At 56.2% G+C, this 15,333-nt stretch overlaps 1 protein-coding gene across 2 annotated transcripts in view; it reads left to right on the top strand.

The window, feature by feature from the left end:
* Nucleotides 1–15,333, top strand: part of TAFA5 (TAFA chemokine like family member 5) — a 267,862-nt gene that overhangs the window by 222,335 nt on the left and 30,194 nt on the right. For both annotated transcript variants that reach the window (XM_030915774.1, XM_030915773.1), the window contains exon 3: nucleotides 2,588–2,715. In XM_030915774.1, the coding sequence (XP_030771634.1) occupies nucleotides 2,588–2,715 (128 nt within the window). The remainder of the gene's footprint in view (nucleotides 1–2,587; nucleotides 2,716–15,333) is intronic.

The raw sequence follows: 15,333 nt of genomic DNA, 5'->3' as shown, positions 1-15,333 counted from the left end.
CCCCAACACACACACACAATGCACACACACACAATGCACACACACACAGACACACACACACCCCCAACACACACACACACCCCCAACACACACACACACACACACACACAATGCTTGCTGTACTTTGTCCAGCTCTTTCCCAGGCATTGCAAGGGGATTTCTGCTATTGGGGCATGTGTGTTTCATCCTGTAGCTTCCTCGTGGGTTTAAGGTTCGTGTTCGTGGGTGTCTGAGATTTTTCTACCATATTTCCTGTCACCCAAAACCATGCATCAGGGATGGGAGACACAGCTGCTGGCGGCTTTCTGCAGGAATAAGGAACAGACAAGTAAAGAGGCCCTGGGAAGACACATGACAGATTCCAGACCTCCCAGACCTGCCTCCCCTGCGATGACCCCAGGGCCCGCGCCCTCGTGGGTTGAGGAGTGAGCTGTCCCTCAGGACCCTGTCCTCTGCTGCCCACTGCTCCTACAGGGACAGCCACTGCCTGCGGGCCAGAGGCATAACTGGCTGGCCCTGTGCAAAATGAAATGCAGGGCCCTTGTTAAAAATTATTCAGAATTTCAAGACATGGGAACTGCAGAGCATTGTCCAAGCAGTGGCCCTCCTGCACCTGGGGCCGTGCGCAGCATTCTGTTTGCATAGCCATGAAGCCAGCCGGCCGCCTGTCAGGAGGACCATGTGTTAGCACACATGCGTGCACACATGTGCATTGCAGAACTGTTTAGATAGTAGTCATTTCCCTCCTGTGGTGAGGAATCTCCGAAACTTTTTCAAGTTTTCAAGTAAACAAATATCCTGGGGAACTACAGTTCTGGTTTATGCAAATTGAGAGTCCTGTGCTTTATTTTAAAAAAGGAAAAGAGGTGACATGGAAGAGAAAACCCAGGAGAGAGGAGGAAGTCAAGGGTTCTGGAGCGTCGTGAGAGGGACCGGGGCTTCAGATAGGAGGTGGGGGCTGAGGGCCATGGGGGCCAGTCCTGCCCTGGGCCTAGGTGTCTGTGCAGCCTGGGCCTGGTGTGGGTGACAGAGAGTCCTTCCGCACTCTGCAGGGCTGGCAGCTGAGGTAGCCCAGACCCTGGATTCTCTGCATCCTGGGGCCACTGGACCCATCAAACATTGAGCCCCAGGAAGGAGGGACCTAAAAGGGAAGCAGGAAGGGGCTTCATAGGTAAATTGCCTGCATCCAACAAGATGAGTTCCAAGCCTCTGCTCGGAACAGTGAGGACCCCGAGGAACTGTGAGTGGGTGAGGAAGGGGAGGAGAAGGCCAACCCTGGCCCTCCCAGCACTGGCATGAAGCGAGTCACATGCAGTCCAACCACTTTGCACGTAGCGTGGGGCGCGTGGCGTTCACCAGCGAGTGCAGTGGGACTATGTGACAACTCCATCCATTCTCCTAGAGCCTTGGCCCCAAACTTTCAAACTTCTTTTTCATGTAAGATGCAAAGTTCTCCCTGATCTCCAACCATGGGGTTAAGGTTGGTGTAGAATCCTGTGTATATAAATGTACATGTTTATAACTTAAACTTGAACTGAAATACTGCATGGCAGGTGTTTGGTGTCTGAGCTGAATGCCTACGTTTTTCAACGGGATGGCAATCCCTGTTTGTAGGTTCAATTTGTATAAAAGTAATTACGTGTTCATTAGGAAGGACCTATTTTTTCCGAGTTTGAGAAATGACTAATCGTTCTTTTGAGATTCCGGCAGTGAAGGTTATGTTAATACAATGAGCTTTTACTCTGCCATGAAGTCCTTGCTTCTCGGGCTTTCTAGTAGAGAGTAATTTCCAGTCTCCCTAACCCTACAGCCACAAAATGGGGTGGGTTTCTAGGGAAGAGAGAAAATGCAATTCTCTGTGGCACGGAAGGAGTTGATGTGGGCTTCAGAGTCCTTGTGCTGGTGGGGGGCCAGTGCCCTGCCCCCTGCCCTGTCCGGGGGTCATGACAAGGACTCATCCTTTCATCTTGGAGCCTTGTCATGGCTGGTCACATCCTTTCACCTTGGAGCCTTGACATGGCTGGTGCTGGGCCAGCCCCGGGGGTCCGCTGGGCATCTGCAGATGGGGTCCAGGGGTTGCTGTGAAATCCTCCAGTCAATGATGGGGCATCGACTCCCCACCTCCTGCCTGGCCTCACTCTGAACTCCAAGTCTGGACCCCCTTGGTTCCCACCCTGTGCACAGGCCCGCCCTCGCTGCATCTGAGGACGTCCTGACTGGGAACCCCCTCCTCCTGCCTTTCCCTGCTCTCTAGTGGATGCCAGACAAGAGAGAGTGAGGCAGCCACGCTGCAGGAGGGGCCGTAGCTCTGCCCCACGGACGTGTCTCCAGCTCCCTCGGTCACTGCTTACTGCTCCACGACTGGCCGATGGCAAAGCAGGACTTGGGGAGCAAGCACTAAAGCAGGAGACCAGGAAGCTGGCGAAGCCCCTGGGCCCGGTGTCCCTGCCTGAGGGTCCCTGGGTGGAGCCATACCGGGCATTGCCTGAGGGCCCTCCTAGCCAGTGTCAGGACCCAGGTCCCCTCGGCAACACCCTCGCGATCCACGAGAGCAGCATGCTGACTGCCTCCCTCTTTTCTTCTGCAGCAAGAATTATCAAGACCAAGCAGTGGTGTGACATGCTTCCGTGTCTGGAGGGGGAAGGCTGCGACTTGCTAATCAACCGGTCAGGCTGGACGTGCACGCAGCCCGGCGGGAGGATAAAGACCACTACGGTATGTGGCCCTTGGCTTTCTCGTGTGTGTGCTGGGGAGGGGGCATGTGCGGGCCTCGGACGCCACCCTGGCTCCGAGAGGACGGGTGGCAGCTGCTCACTCTGTCCTCGTGCAGAGAGGCCAGGGCCCTGTCTCCTCCCCCACGTCCCTCTCGGGGGCCGGATTCCTGACCGTCTGTCCTGGGGCAGAGGGCCCATGAGTACATGGGGGCTGAGAGCTGGATGAAGAACCACCTGCAAGGCTGGTCAGCCCGGAAGTCAGATCACAGACCAGGCCCCGAAATCCATTGGGTAGGGCCACCTTGTTTCTGGACTGATGTGCCCGTGACTCCCGGCTGGACGAGGCGTCCGCCCCTCCTAAAGATGAGCTTCTGATAACTCCCCCAGGGAACAGGGAGCTTCTGCAGAGACAGAGTCGGGTGCAGGTTCCGTCCAGCTGTGCTCCTTCCGTTCCTGGGCCTGGCCTAGTAGCTGCTCACACCAGAGACCCAGAGGGTCCTTCAGCTCCTCTTTGTCCCACTGAGTGGGGCACGCAGCACACCCCATCCTCCCGAAGCCACAGCCGACCTGGGTGTCTAGAACTGCTCTTCCCAAGGGCAGAAGCTTGGGGAACGCGAGGTGGCCCTGGGCCTTTTCTGAAGGCAGTTCCTTCAGGCACGCCACAGATTCTGAGGCAGTTTCCCCTGCAGAGGGGCAGAGGAGAGAGGCAGAGGAGGGGAGCCCACGTGCATGGGACTTGGGGCATTCACTTGTGGGGTGGCCTCGACTTCTCCCTGGCGAGTGGTACCCCCTTATCCTGGCTCCTCCTGCTTTGAGGTTGGCATTGGAAGCTGAGGACGTGAGTGGCTGAGGATTTCCCTAACATGGATCTGGGCTCCATGCTCTGACAATGTTAAGTCAGGGAGATCTGTCGCTGGGCAGAAGGATCTGGAAAGCCCTTAGCATCCGAGCCCCCTCCAAGGATTGCACAGAGACGGGGCTGCAGCCCCTCACAGTGGGCTGCAGGGAAATCCTTCCTCTTGCTGCCTGAGCGGCCTCCAAGCGAGGGCTCGGCTGGGCTGTTCCGGCACTTGGTTCAAGAGGCCAATTTGGTGGCATTGCTCCAAGGAGAACCACAGATCCCTGGGGTTCTAACATAATTCGGGGCTCTCAGGGTCGTCTTCTGGGAGTCGCATGGCTTTCTGCTACAGCCAGGATGTCAGTGAGATGGACAAGGCAGCATTCCAAGCCCTCCATGGGTTTCTCAGGGGCCTCTTGCATTTGTGGAAGTTCATGCAGACTCAGCCTCGCTGGCGGCCCAGGGCCCCCTGGGAGTGCCTGCCTGGAATGTGGGCCTACAGGAGGAGTGTGAGGCCGGGCACTGGTGCCACCCTGAGGCATGCGGACAGGACAGGAGATGAGGGGCACGGGTTGATCTAAGCTGAGGTCCTGGGCTTGCCTGGTCAGTGTTTGTTTATCTGGCATTCAGTGCAGAAACAGATGATTCCGTCCTGCACCCGTGAAATGCACAGTACTCTACCATGTCCTTACTGCTACCTGCCCGCAGAGGGGGCCTAGGCCCCGCTCTGTCCCTGCTCGTTGGGGTTCCCAGGCCTGCGCTGCCTCCCCGAATCTCCAGCAACACAAACAGCAGGTGCATTCCATCCACCTGTGGACCCCGGTCAGGCGCAGCCTTTCGCTTCCTTCGTAGAAGCTTCAACATGAGCAGCTGCCTTGCCCGAATTTTGGAGGGATGGGTGTGAGAGTCCAGTCTGGGTCCCAGCTGCCAGTGACCCATCACTTCTCAGTCACCCTTTGATGAGCCCCTCCTGCTTGTGATTCGAGGCCCACGAGGTGCCCAAGCCAAGCGTTCAGGCCACACCCCTTCAGGAACGAACTCGAATGCACCTCTGTGAGTTGACTGCTCAGTTCACCGGGGTGGGAAGTCAGGGAGTCCACAGACCCCGTGAGAGCTGGCAGTGGATAAAGGTGTCACTTCGACGCAGACAGCCCTGCTGAGCCAGTGACAGGGCCAGAACTGGCCCAGCCCCTCCAGAGGCATCAAGGTGCTTGGCGGGAACAGGATTGGGTCCTTACTTGGAGGCTGCTGGCATCATCACATTTTGGTTTTTGGTAATTTATTGGGGTGAAATTCACATAACATAAAGTCCATTTTAAAGCGAGCAGCTCAGTGGCGTTGGGCACACTTACAGTGCTCTGCCAGCACCCCCTCTACCTGCTTCAGAGCATTTGCATCCCCCTAGAGGGATGCCCTTCGCCCACCGGGCAGCATCGGAGTCTTCAGATCTGCATGAAGGCTTCTCCTGGTGCAGCTCTGCAGCCACTTCTGCCCAGGGTCACCGTGGCAGACCTTCTGGCCCTGATAAGGGCAACGCTAATTAAAGTGATCAGTGAAGCCCCCCGCACGCAGGGCGCACGCTGGTAAGTGGGGGACACAGATGTGGCCTGTCCCCAGCCTGTCAGGCTGCCTGGAGAACGCCTTGTCAGACAGCTTCATGGTATCTTCCTTTCTTCACTGTTGGCCCAAACCCTGGACCCAGCCCTCCCTGCCTCCCGCATTCACGCAGAATGCCTGTCTCCTCCTCTCTCCTCCTCCCATTTAGTTCTTCAGCGCCTGAGTCATTCTCATGAAGTCTCATCAGGGACCCCTTCACCTACCCCAGAACCAGACGAGGGCCGCCCAGCCAGCCTCCCACATCCGTCCAGGTCTGCCTGGCCAGCACGGCCTCTGTGCGTGCAGAGACGGGGAACCGAGGTGCTCTCCGCATCAGCTCAGTCCAAGCCTACAGGGCCCACCACAGGAGACAGTGAGCCCCCCTTGATCTGGGGCATTTGAGACAGAGGCTAACCAGGCACCCGGGATATTCCAGAGGGGTTCCAGCCTTCCCGGCTTTGGGAACAGTAGCTGCACCTGTCCAGTGCTTGGTGTGCTCAGAGAGCCTGATGGAGATGGCTGCGGATTTTCCTTCCCTTGGGCCTCGCAGGCCTGGGAGCTCAGTTTCACAGGCTTGAATACTGCGGCTGCGCGAGCTGGAGTGACCGCTGGTGGCCAGGGGGACAGAAGTCCAGGGAGGTGGGATTGACTCTGCCTGGTCTGCTCAACGCAAAGTTCAGACCTGGCTCGGCGTGAGACCCCACGTGGCTTTCAGCTCAGGAGATTCAGATACTCTGATCTTCCCATCGTTAGGACACTTTGCAGGGGACCCCCCAAGCCTCTGCTGGTGGAAGCTGGGAGGGCACCTGCAGGGACCAGGGACCTGGGCAGGTGGGAGTCCTACTGTAGCAGGACACTCCGTCATTCAGCATGGGAAGGACAGGCGCCCCTCCCGGGCTGGTCACTCTCAGGGAGCCTGATTCTTCTGGAGAGTGAGGTCTCATAGGTGGAGGGGATGGCTCTGCTTTCCTGGGGGAGAGCGTGTGTCGGGGGCTTGAGGACCTGTCTCTCAGCCTTTGCCTCACGTTGCCATGGCGGGGGCACCTTGTCTACATGGCCACGGGTGCCTGGGCTGGTGGATCTCGGTGAGTGACCGTGTGCTCACTCCAGGGGACCGGGGTGGGCCCTGTCGTCTTCCCAGGTATCTCGGGAGAAGTCTGGGAACAACAGGAGAGCCGGCTCCTAATAGAATCGCTGGCCTGTGGTGACCTGTGTTCAAAGCTTTCTGAAAAGGTTAGTTGGGCTCTTGAACCAAACACCATAGAATTGGGAGCTTCAATCCCAGTTGTGCAATTGCATCTGAGTTCTCTCATGGATGGTAAATGAGCACTCCAGGAGATTTCACCCTTTACCATAAACTGGTTTTCTGAGAGATGACGGTGTTCTCATAACTTGGCTTTTAGAGACCCAGTGGATACTGAGTTGCTGCTAATTCCATCCTAATGGCCACGTTCTCAGATGAGAGCCCGCCTCCAGCACAGGCCTGATGCAGGCAGCCACCGGCTCCCAGCCTGCCAGCTACGCTCCACCATCATGCCGAGCCCCCGTCACTCCCCAACCCCTTCCTGTGTGAGCCGTTGCCGTTTGCTTGTCTGTATGGGCCCACCAGAGTGTGGGTCGCCTAGCACCAGTGCTGGGCCTAAGGCTGCTGCTGCCCCGTCCCCTGGCAACGCCTGCGCCTCTGTGTGTGACACGTGGATTCAGGATTCATGGATTAACCGAGTGTGGACTCCAGGCACATGCTGATGCTTCTGTTTCTGTTTCCAGGATCATTGCTTTTCTTGAGATAGAGTTTTGCTCCTGTCACCTAGGCTGGAGCACAAGGGCATAATCTTGGCTTGCTGCAACCTCCACGTCCTGAGTTCAAGTGATTCTCCTGCCTCAGCCTCCAGAGTAGCTGGAATTATAGACGCCCACCACCACACCCAGCTAACATTTGTATTTTTAGTAGAAACGGGGTTTCACCATGTTGGCCAGGCTGGTCTCGAACTCCTGATCTCAGGTGATCCATCTGCTTCGGCCTCCCAAAGTGCTGGGATTACAGGTGTGAGCCACCACACCGGCCCAAGATCACTGCTTTTGAAAGTACAGGTCGTCACCACGTTAGTGGCTTGTGAAATTAATTTAATAGGTCATGACCAGCATTTAAGAGGAGGGAGGAATAGAATGAAAATGTGAGAGGGCATCTGTGTCAGGAGGGCGAGCGCCCGGTGACAGGCACGCGCCTGCGCACGCATGGTTGTATGGGAGAAGGCTTTCTCCTAGGTTGCTATGAAAGGCTGGAAATCCGCGTCCTGTGGGGGCTTGAGAGAAACTGACCTCTGCAATGCTCTTCCAGGCCCTGCCTCTCAGCCGGCTCTGCCCTGAGGACATCCACTTGCCCCAGGCGAGGGGACCCTGGGTGGGTGTCGCAGGTTCTCCCGAGGCGTGAGCAGCGCCCCTTCTTGGCTCCCCATTCTGGCTCCTGCTCCCTGGGGACAGGCCCAGAGCTGCTGTCCGCCCTTCTTCCCGTTTCCCTGCTCTGCTCTGGCTTCCTCTGTCCTTGAGCTGGGCTCGGGCTCGCAGAGCTGGAGGAGGAGGGACAGGAAAGGCTCGTGGGGCCGAGGGGAGCAGGCCAGGCCACGAGCAGGTCTTCTCTCCACAGATATTCCGAGGCTGGGGCTGCGGACCGTGCAAGCGACTGGCTTTCGGAAATATTCTCATCAGTGTTTGCTCAGCCACGTTTTTGGAATGTTTATGTATCGCAAGATACTTGTCAGTGAGCTGCGCCATCTCCTAAATCGGAATCAGCCAGCTAGATGGAAATCCTGTTTGCACGTTCGCTATTGAGCACCACCTTCTAATTCTGTGCTGCGTGAAATCACAGTTGTAGGGGTGAAAAAATTCAGTGGGGTTTCTGTATGGTTCTGTTTGGGAACTTGTATTTCATGGAAACTCATTACGCTAAAAGCCCGTTTCCCCAACGTGAGAGATTCGGAGGATGTGCAGACAGCAGCTGCCGCTGATCTCGTGGGGGCTTGGATGTCTAAATTCCACCCTGGCCAGGCATCCCAGGAGTGAGGCCATCCCAGGGCCTCCGTTGGACACGGACAGGAGGACACTGAGGTCTCCTTGGGGCCTGGCGGCCCGGCCAGCAGCCTGCCAAAATGCTGTCTCTTCTCTCATCTTGCCATAAACTGCTGCTGACTTGGGCTGGGCAGCTTGTGCTGTCAGCCTGTCGGCGAGTTCTGGAGGTCAGTCTCACCACCAATCGATGATTCAGGTCACCTACACGCCCCTCTGGAAAAGGTTCTGTTCTCGTGGTTGAGAGCTCTCCTGTTAGCATCTCCAGCAGTGCTAAGCATTGTCTATGGCAGCCTTGTTTGGGATTTAGGAGCCAGCTTGCTATGGGGAGGAGCCTTCTGGCTGGACGGCCCCTGTCCCAATGGATGGCTTGCCTTGTCTAGGCCACTGAGGCCCTTGCCCCTGAGCTTCCTGCAAGCTCAGAGCCTGGAGGAGGGCGCATCCCAGGAAAGGCACCTGTGCGGAAGCACAAACCGTGAGGTGTCTTCAGTCTCGGATTCTGAGAGCCTAGTGTGTGTCAGATGTGGCCCCACTCACGGATCCGTGGGAAGAACAGGCTAGGACCCCTGCCTCCGGGCACCCCAATGTGAAGAGGGAGGTGTCAACACTGGGATCCCGGCCCAGCCCTCCCGTGTCTGTGCCAATCCGCCAGGCGGCTGGGGCACAGGAGTGTGTTCCCGTGCCGGGCCTTTGCCCAGGGCGGCCCTGCAGAAGGACAGTGTCCATGGCCTGCACACCGAGCCCTGATTCTGGGAGGCGCCATCCACAGGAAACAGCAGACGCCTTTGCACCAGGGTCCCTGTTAAAGAGGACAAGATGCTCACACTTCCTTCATGGAACCCCCTGTAAGATGACAGGTACACGAAAGGGGGAAAATGGCCTCCTGCTTTGAGTGCAAACTCAGCAAGACAGGTCTGGAAGGATGGGAGCCGGTGGACGGAGCTGACAAGGAGAGCTGAGCCTCAGGGGAGCAGTGTGCGGGCTCTGCTTCCACTCTGATGCAGAGCAGTGCTGGCGGCCCCCTCCCAGCGCTGTGGAGATGGGCCCAGGTGAAAGGCTGCGTAAGAGACTCCTGGTCCTCCCCAGCCACACACCTGGGCCTCAGCTGCCTGTGGAACCCAAAGAAGACTAGACTCACAGAGGCTCATGCTGGAGAGGGAGAGACCTGAGCGGTTCTGGACCCTACAGTAGAAACACAGCCAAACGTGGCAGGAACTTCTGGAAACCAGGAGATTAGGTGAAAATCGATGTTCTGAGATGAGATCCCCGCTCAGCTCCCTAAGGGCTCAGTCAAGAAACGGGAGGCTTCTTTCTAGATACACTTCCTGCGTGTGCCCTGAGGCCGTCATAACCAGTGACCATGTTCTGAGTGGCTGGAAATGGCAGAAACATATTATCTCATGGGCCTGAAGGCCAGAAGGTCCAAGATCGAGTGGTCAGGGCCCTGCGGTCTTGGGAGGCTCTCGGGAGGCCCCTCTCTTGCCTCTCACAGCTTCTGGTGACCCCAGGTGTTCCTTGGCTCATGGCCGCAGCACTGCATTCTCTGCGTCCGTCTTCATGGGGCCTGCTCTGTTTGCCAAATTTCCTTCTCTCTTCTCTTATAAACACTCCACCATTGGCTTTACAGTCCATTCTAAATCTAGGATGATTTCATCTAAAGATCTTTCACTAATAATATCTGGAAAGAACCTATTTCCAAATCAAGTCAGATCCTGAGGTTCCCCAGCAGACGAACTTCGGGGACCCTCCATTCCATCCACTGAACTCACCAAGCCCAGATCAGAACCCATGGGTGCCATGAGTCGGGGGCCAGAGGGGCCCCCTGTGAAGCCCACCTCCCACCAGCCGGGTGTTTATCGCCGTGCTCCTAAACATGGTAGAAAGCAAAGGTCACTCTTTGGGAGAGAAACAAAACCAGAGAAGCCAAAGGAAGAGGAGCGAGGAACATAGAGGCCACAGGAGTCATCGAGGCAGCAGAGGAAGGGACCAGCACACCAGCTAAACCACAACTCAGCCTCAGAGACAGCAGACATGCATCCAGACACAGGAGGGGAGCGGGGAGGCAAGGAGGCAGGTGGGAGCGGGGAGGTGAGGAGTCCGGGGCCTCCGTCTTCCTCCTCATGAGTGCTCTGCTTCCCCTCCCTGGCTCAGCCTTAGGGATGTGCTTGACTGGTGGAAGGGTGTGGTTGTGACCCCATGCACAGACTGGAACACTGGCTCTGACCCCTGAGCCCTGCAGGTGTCAATACCCCAAGCCTGTCCTGCTGGAGAGAAGAGGGGAGCCCAGGACTGGGTGAGGAGTGGGGCCTGCTGGCCAGGCCCAGGCGCCTCATGAGACAGAGGTGAGCCTGGCCAGAAAGCCCACCCCAGCCACAGATGTCACCACTGAGTTTGGACAGTGAGTCTGGATGCTATTGGTGGCCTGGCAGTAGACAAGTGGGATGGGGAGCTCATTAAAGGAACGCCAAGAAGCCTGGAGATTTTACATTTAAGTCTTTAATGCATCTTGGGTTAATTTTTGTATAAGGTGTAAGGAAGGGGTCCAGTTTCAGTTTTCCGCATATGGCTAGCCAGTTTTCCCAGCACCATTTATAAAACAGGGAATCCTTTCCCCATTGCTTGTTTTGTCAGGTTTGTCGAAGATCAGATGATTGTAGATGTGTAGTGTTATTTCTGAGGCCTCTGTTCTGTTTCATTGGTCTATATATCTGTTTTGGTACCAGTACCATGCTGTTTTGGTTACTTGAGCTTTGTAGTATGGTTTGAAATCAGGTAACGTGATGCCTCCAGCTTTGTTCTTTTTGCTTAGGATCCACACATATGTATGTTGCAGCACTATTTACAATAGCAAAGACTTGAAACCAACCCAAATGCCCATCAATGATAGACTGGATAAAGAAAATGTGGTACATACACATCATGGAATACTATGCAGCCATAAAAAAGAAAGAGTTCATGCCCTTTTCAGGGACATGGATGAAGCTGGAAACCATCATCCTCAGCAAACTAACACAGGAACAGAAAACCAAACACTGCCATGTTCTCACTCATAAGTGGGAGTTGAACAATGAGAACACATGGACACAGGAAGGGGAACATCACACACCGGGGCCTGTTGGAAGGTGCAGGGCAAGGGGATGGAGAGCGTTAGGACAAATACCTAATGCATGTGGGGCTTAAAACCTAGATAATGGGTTGATAGGTACAGCAAACCTCCATGGCATATGTGTACCTGTGTAACAAACCTGCACGTTCTGCACACGTATCCCAGAACTTAAAGTACAATTTTAAAAAGAACCTGGAGAGCGCTTTGGGGAATTGTACACACACGCACACGTATACATGGCACAGATGTGTACATACATGTACATGTGGTATGCCTATAGGTACTGTGTGCCTGTGTGTGTGTAACAGCAGAATGTGTTACAAATCCAGTAGAATGTTGGGGACGTGAAACTGGCCATCTCTCAGAAAGCAGAGAGTAGAATTTTCTAAAAGAAATGGGAACTAGGAAAGGAAAACAATAGAGCATCAGAAGATTGATTCAGGAGTTCTGAACGATACAGCCTCCTGAAATAGAGGAAAAGGAAGAAGAAATTATCAAAGAAATGCTTTCTAAAAACCTCTCCAGCACTGAGATGTCAGTTTCCTCTGTGAGAGTACTCACCAAGACCAGAAAATGAATGAATGCAGTCGCATCCTAAAGCATGCCAGCATGAAATTTCTGGCCACGGGAGATGAAAAACGTCCCCAAAACTCGGAGGGAAAAACTAGGTCATGGACAAAGACGTCCATAGCAGAGTGTTGCTGGATTCTCAGCAGATCGCCGAAGCCGGGAAACAGTGGTGCCAGGTCTTGCAGAGCGCAGGCTGTGACTCCTGACCTGGAACTCCGTCACCGCTGGAATGGGCCGTCAAGGGTGCAGGGAGAACAGGCTCCGGCCCTGTACATCCCAGAAGGAGCCTGCACGCACCTGTACTTGTGAAGATGAGGGGAAGGGGTCAGGAGACAAGGAGGGTCTCCCAGGGAGAGGGCAATGAAGAAGCACCCAGTGATGCCTGTAGCAGGAGTTTGCAAATGAATTCCAAATATGCAGACATTCAGGGAGGGGAAAATGTGAGGGTTTTTCTAGGAAAACAAGCACAAATGCCCTGAGGATCCAGCGTGGGAATATTGGAGAACTGTAGCTGAGCCAGCACTGCCTCAGCCGGACCCAGTGCCCACGTATTCATCAGGCCCCGTTCTCTGTTGGGCACTGCAGGTACCACTGGAGAGCTCCAGTGCTTCTCAGGGACCACAGAGCAGGCCTGGCCTCAGCCTTCCAGGAGCCACACGGCAGGATCATCATCTGGCACAGTTTCTGAGGAGGGTGATGGCCCCGATGAATTGGTCAGGGGACAGTCAAGGGAAGAGGGTCCCCTCAGGTCCTCTGGTCCAGCACCCCGGAAAGCCTGGCTTAGGCGTCGAGAGGGACCAAGGTTTCACCAGGAGTAAGACCCCAGGCTGGGCAGGGCCCGTCGGCAGGGCCCGGGAGCCTTCTGTCCTGTGTGTGGTCGGGGAGGACTTCATCTGGGAATGAGACAGAGCTGCCTTCGTGAGCCGGGCGGGCTGTGGAGCCCATGGCCTTGCATGGCCAGGGCAGGGCTGCTGCGGACAGCAGGCTGCGGGCTGAGCAGAAGCAGAGGGTCCGGGAGGGTCTGCAGTGCCCTCTCCCAACGCAGGCAGGCGAGAACCGAGGTGGTAATCAGGGTGCACCCAGGCATCCCCACCCGATCTCTCCCTTGGATTACCATGGCCACTTCCTGGTCCCCTGCACAGCAGACACTGAGCCCTGCTGTGGCCGCCATTAGTCAGCAAAGGCCAGGGCTGCTGGAGGAAGAAGGGGACCCTGTAGCTGAACGCTGAGCCTCCGTAGGGACAGCGGGGAGGCCCCCAAGCAGGAAGGCAGTGGCTGTGGTTGTGGAGGGAACTTAAGAGGTGTCTTGGGGGAAGATTCATTGTTAACCAGGCAGCTGACCGCACGCAAGCAGGGAGAGAGGACGTGGGCCTGGCAGACCTGTGTGGGTGCCATCCTCCCGTACGACCTGTCTGCCCTGTCCCACCCCCACCAGGAGCCTGTGGTTCATCTCCTCCCCAGAGCACAGCCAAGCCAGGGCCTTGGGGACCCCTCCCCGCACAGGGACCCTGGTCCCAGCCAGGCTTCCCCCTGGCCCCGTGAGGTCAACCAGGAATTCAGGCAGCCTTTTCGGATTCTGGCAGCTTCCTCAGTGACTGAGAGTTCCACCCCCGCCCCCCACCTTCCAGACCCCTTGTGAGCCTCCTCCCTCTCTGTTGCTGGGAGCATTCAGAGCCCCCATCCTGCACCAGGCTTGCCCTGCAGAGACGGGTACAGCTGGTCACTTCCTCCTTTGATGTGACAAGGTGTCCCCTGCCCCCAGCTCACTGTCACCATGGCTGAGGGCCCACCCTGCCCTCCACCATCTGTCTGTCCCCACGTGCCCCCAGCTGGCATGTTCTGAGCACTCCTCTTTGCCCGGCCAGGTCAGCCCAGCCTTGAGGACTGGGGAGCACAGCTCTGTTCTCAACGTGGAGGAAACGCAGTTTTAGTCCATTTTATGGGCCCAGGGGGATTTTCAGCTTTTTCTTTTGAATATCCCATGTGGGGAGGTGTGCAGACGCCCCTCTCGCCAGGGGCCCTGGCCTGCACACACCCGCGGGGGCTCTGCTTCCCAAGGTCGGCCCACTTCCCCCGTCTTTCTGGAACTGATGCCAGGTAGACGCAGAGCCGGGAGGACGGCAGAGAACTGCCCCTCAGGTGAGGTGGCAGTATCCTGTCCCCCTTGGAGCCCTCCAGCCAGCAGCTCAGCCCTGGCCGCCTGGGCCAGAGCCCAGAGGCTCCGAGTCTGTCTGGGGTGTGATCAGAGGGCATTCATGGAGCCTGGCTCAGGGAACCGGAGGAGAGGGAGGCTGAGCTAAGGAAGAGACGGCTGCAATGGCCAGGGGAGAGGAAAACTGCCCAGAAGGATCGTGAAGGAACAGGAGAGAGGATATTCCCTCGCCTCTCAGCAGCCCAGGAGAGCAGGGTGGTGGTGGGCCAAGGTGGCCTGAGGACCCCCGCCACCTGTCTGCTCTCCCAAGGACAAAGAAGGCTGAGGCTTAAACAGGCCTGAGAGATGGAGTGGGCCAGGACCCGCACCTAACTAATCTTTGTTCTGCACAAAGAATGAAAAATACGAAGTCATTACTCTGATCCCTGTCTGCAATCCATTTCACGTGGTTTCGAATCACCGCTATTCATCACCACAATAATAGCTGGACACTTTAATAGATTCTGTGTGTAAACAAAAACGTGCATGGCCGGCACCACATCAGCTAGTATTGTAAGCAGTGACACTCTTCATTTCCTCAGCAGAAACGAGCCCAGAAACAAAAAAAAAAGAGGGGGTTTGACCAAACCCACATTATTTCTGTCTGCACTTTGGGCCAATTTCGTAATGGGAGATACGACACGCTGGGCGCCATTTACAGTAATTGTCCTGCATTAGGCTCAGTCTTCCTTAAAGCAGTTGTTCTTTGAATCGTTTTAAATACATAAATGGCAAATGGCTGAAATGTGAGGATGCTTGCCTGGTGCAGAAGGGTGGACAGGGTCTGTCGTGGAAACCCAGTGGGTGTGGCGGGGCGGGGGATTTCCTGGTGCCCCCTGCTGATCAGCAAGTTAGGTTGGGTCCGGGTGAGGATCAGGCTTAGGGTTTTTCTGAGTGACATGTTCAGTGCCTCCCTCTCCTTTCCCCGGCCTTTGCTTCCCTGTCTTCTCCCCAGCACTCTCATCCCTCTGACACTATTTTGGTGCCAAGTCAGAGACTAGAATGCAGAGATGAGACACGTGATCCAACATCTCAGGGACGCCCCTCGAGAACCGCTGGAGGGGTCACCTTTTGGTGCCAAATGGGCCTGCTTGGTTGGCCTCTAAGGCTGGCGCATCATTGGGAACTGGCATGGGAAGGGCTTGCCGAGTAAATGGCAGACAGCAGGCCGGGCGCGGCGGCTCCCGCCTGGAATCCCAGCACGTTGGGAGGCCGAGACGGGCGGATCACGAGGTCAGGAGATCGAGACCATCCT

Source organism: Rhinopithecus roxellana, chromosome 13 (assembly GCF_007565055.1).
Source record: "Rhinopithecus roxellana isolate Shanxi Qingling chromosome 13, ASM756505v1, whole genome shotgun sequence".
In the NCBI taxonomy this organism is placed as follows: Eukaryota; Metazoa; Chordata; class Mammalia; order Primates; family Cercopithecidae; genus Rhinopithecus; species Rhinopithecus roxellana.
The sequence above is the reverse complement of the archived record's forward strand: the minus strand, read 5'-3'. Positions and strand labels throughout refer to the sequence as shown.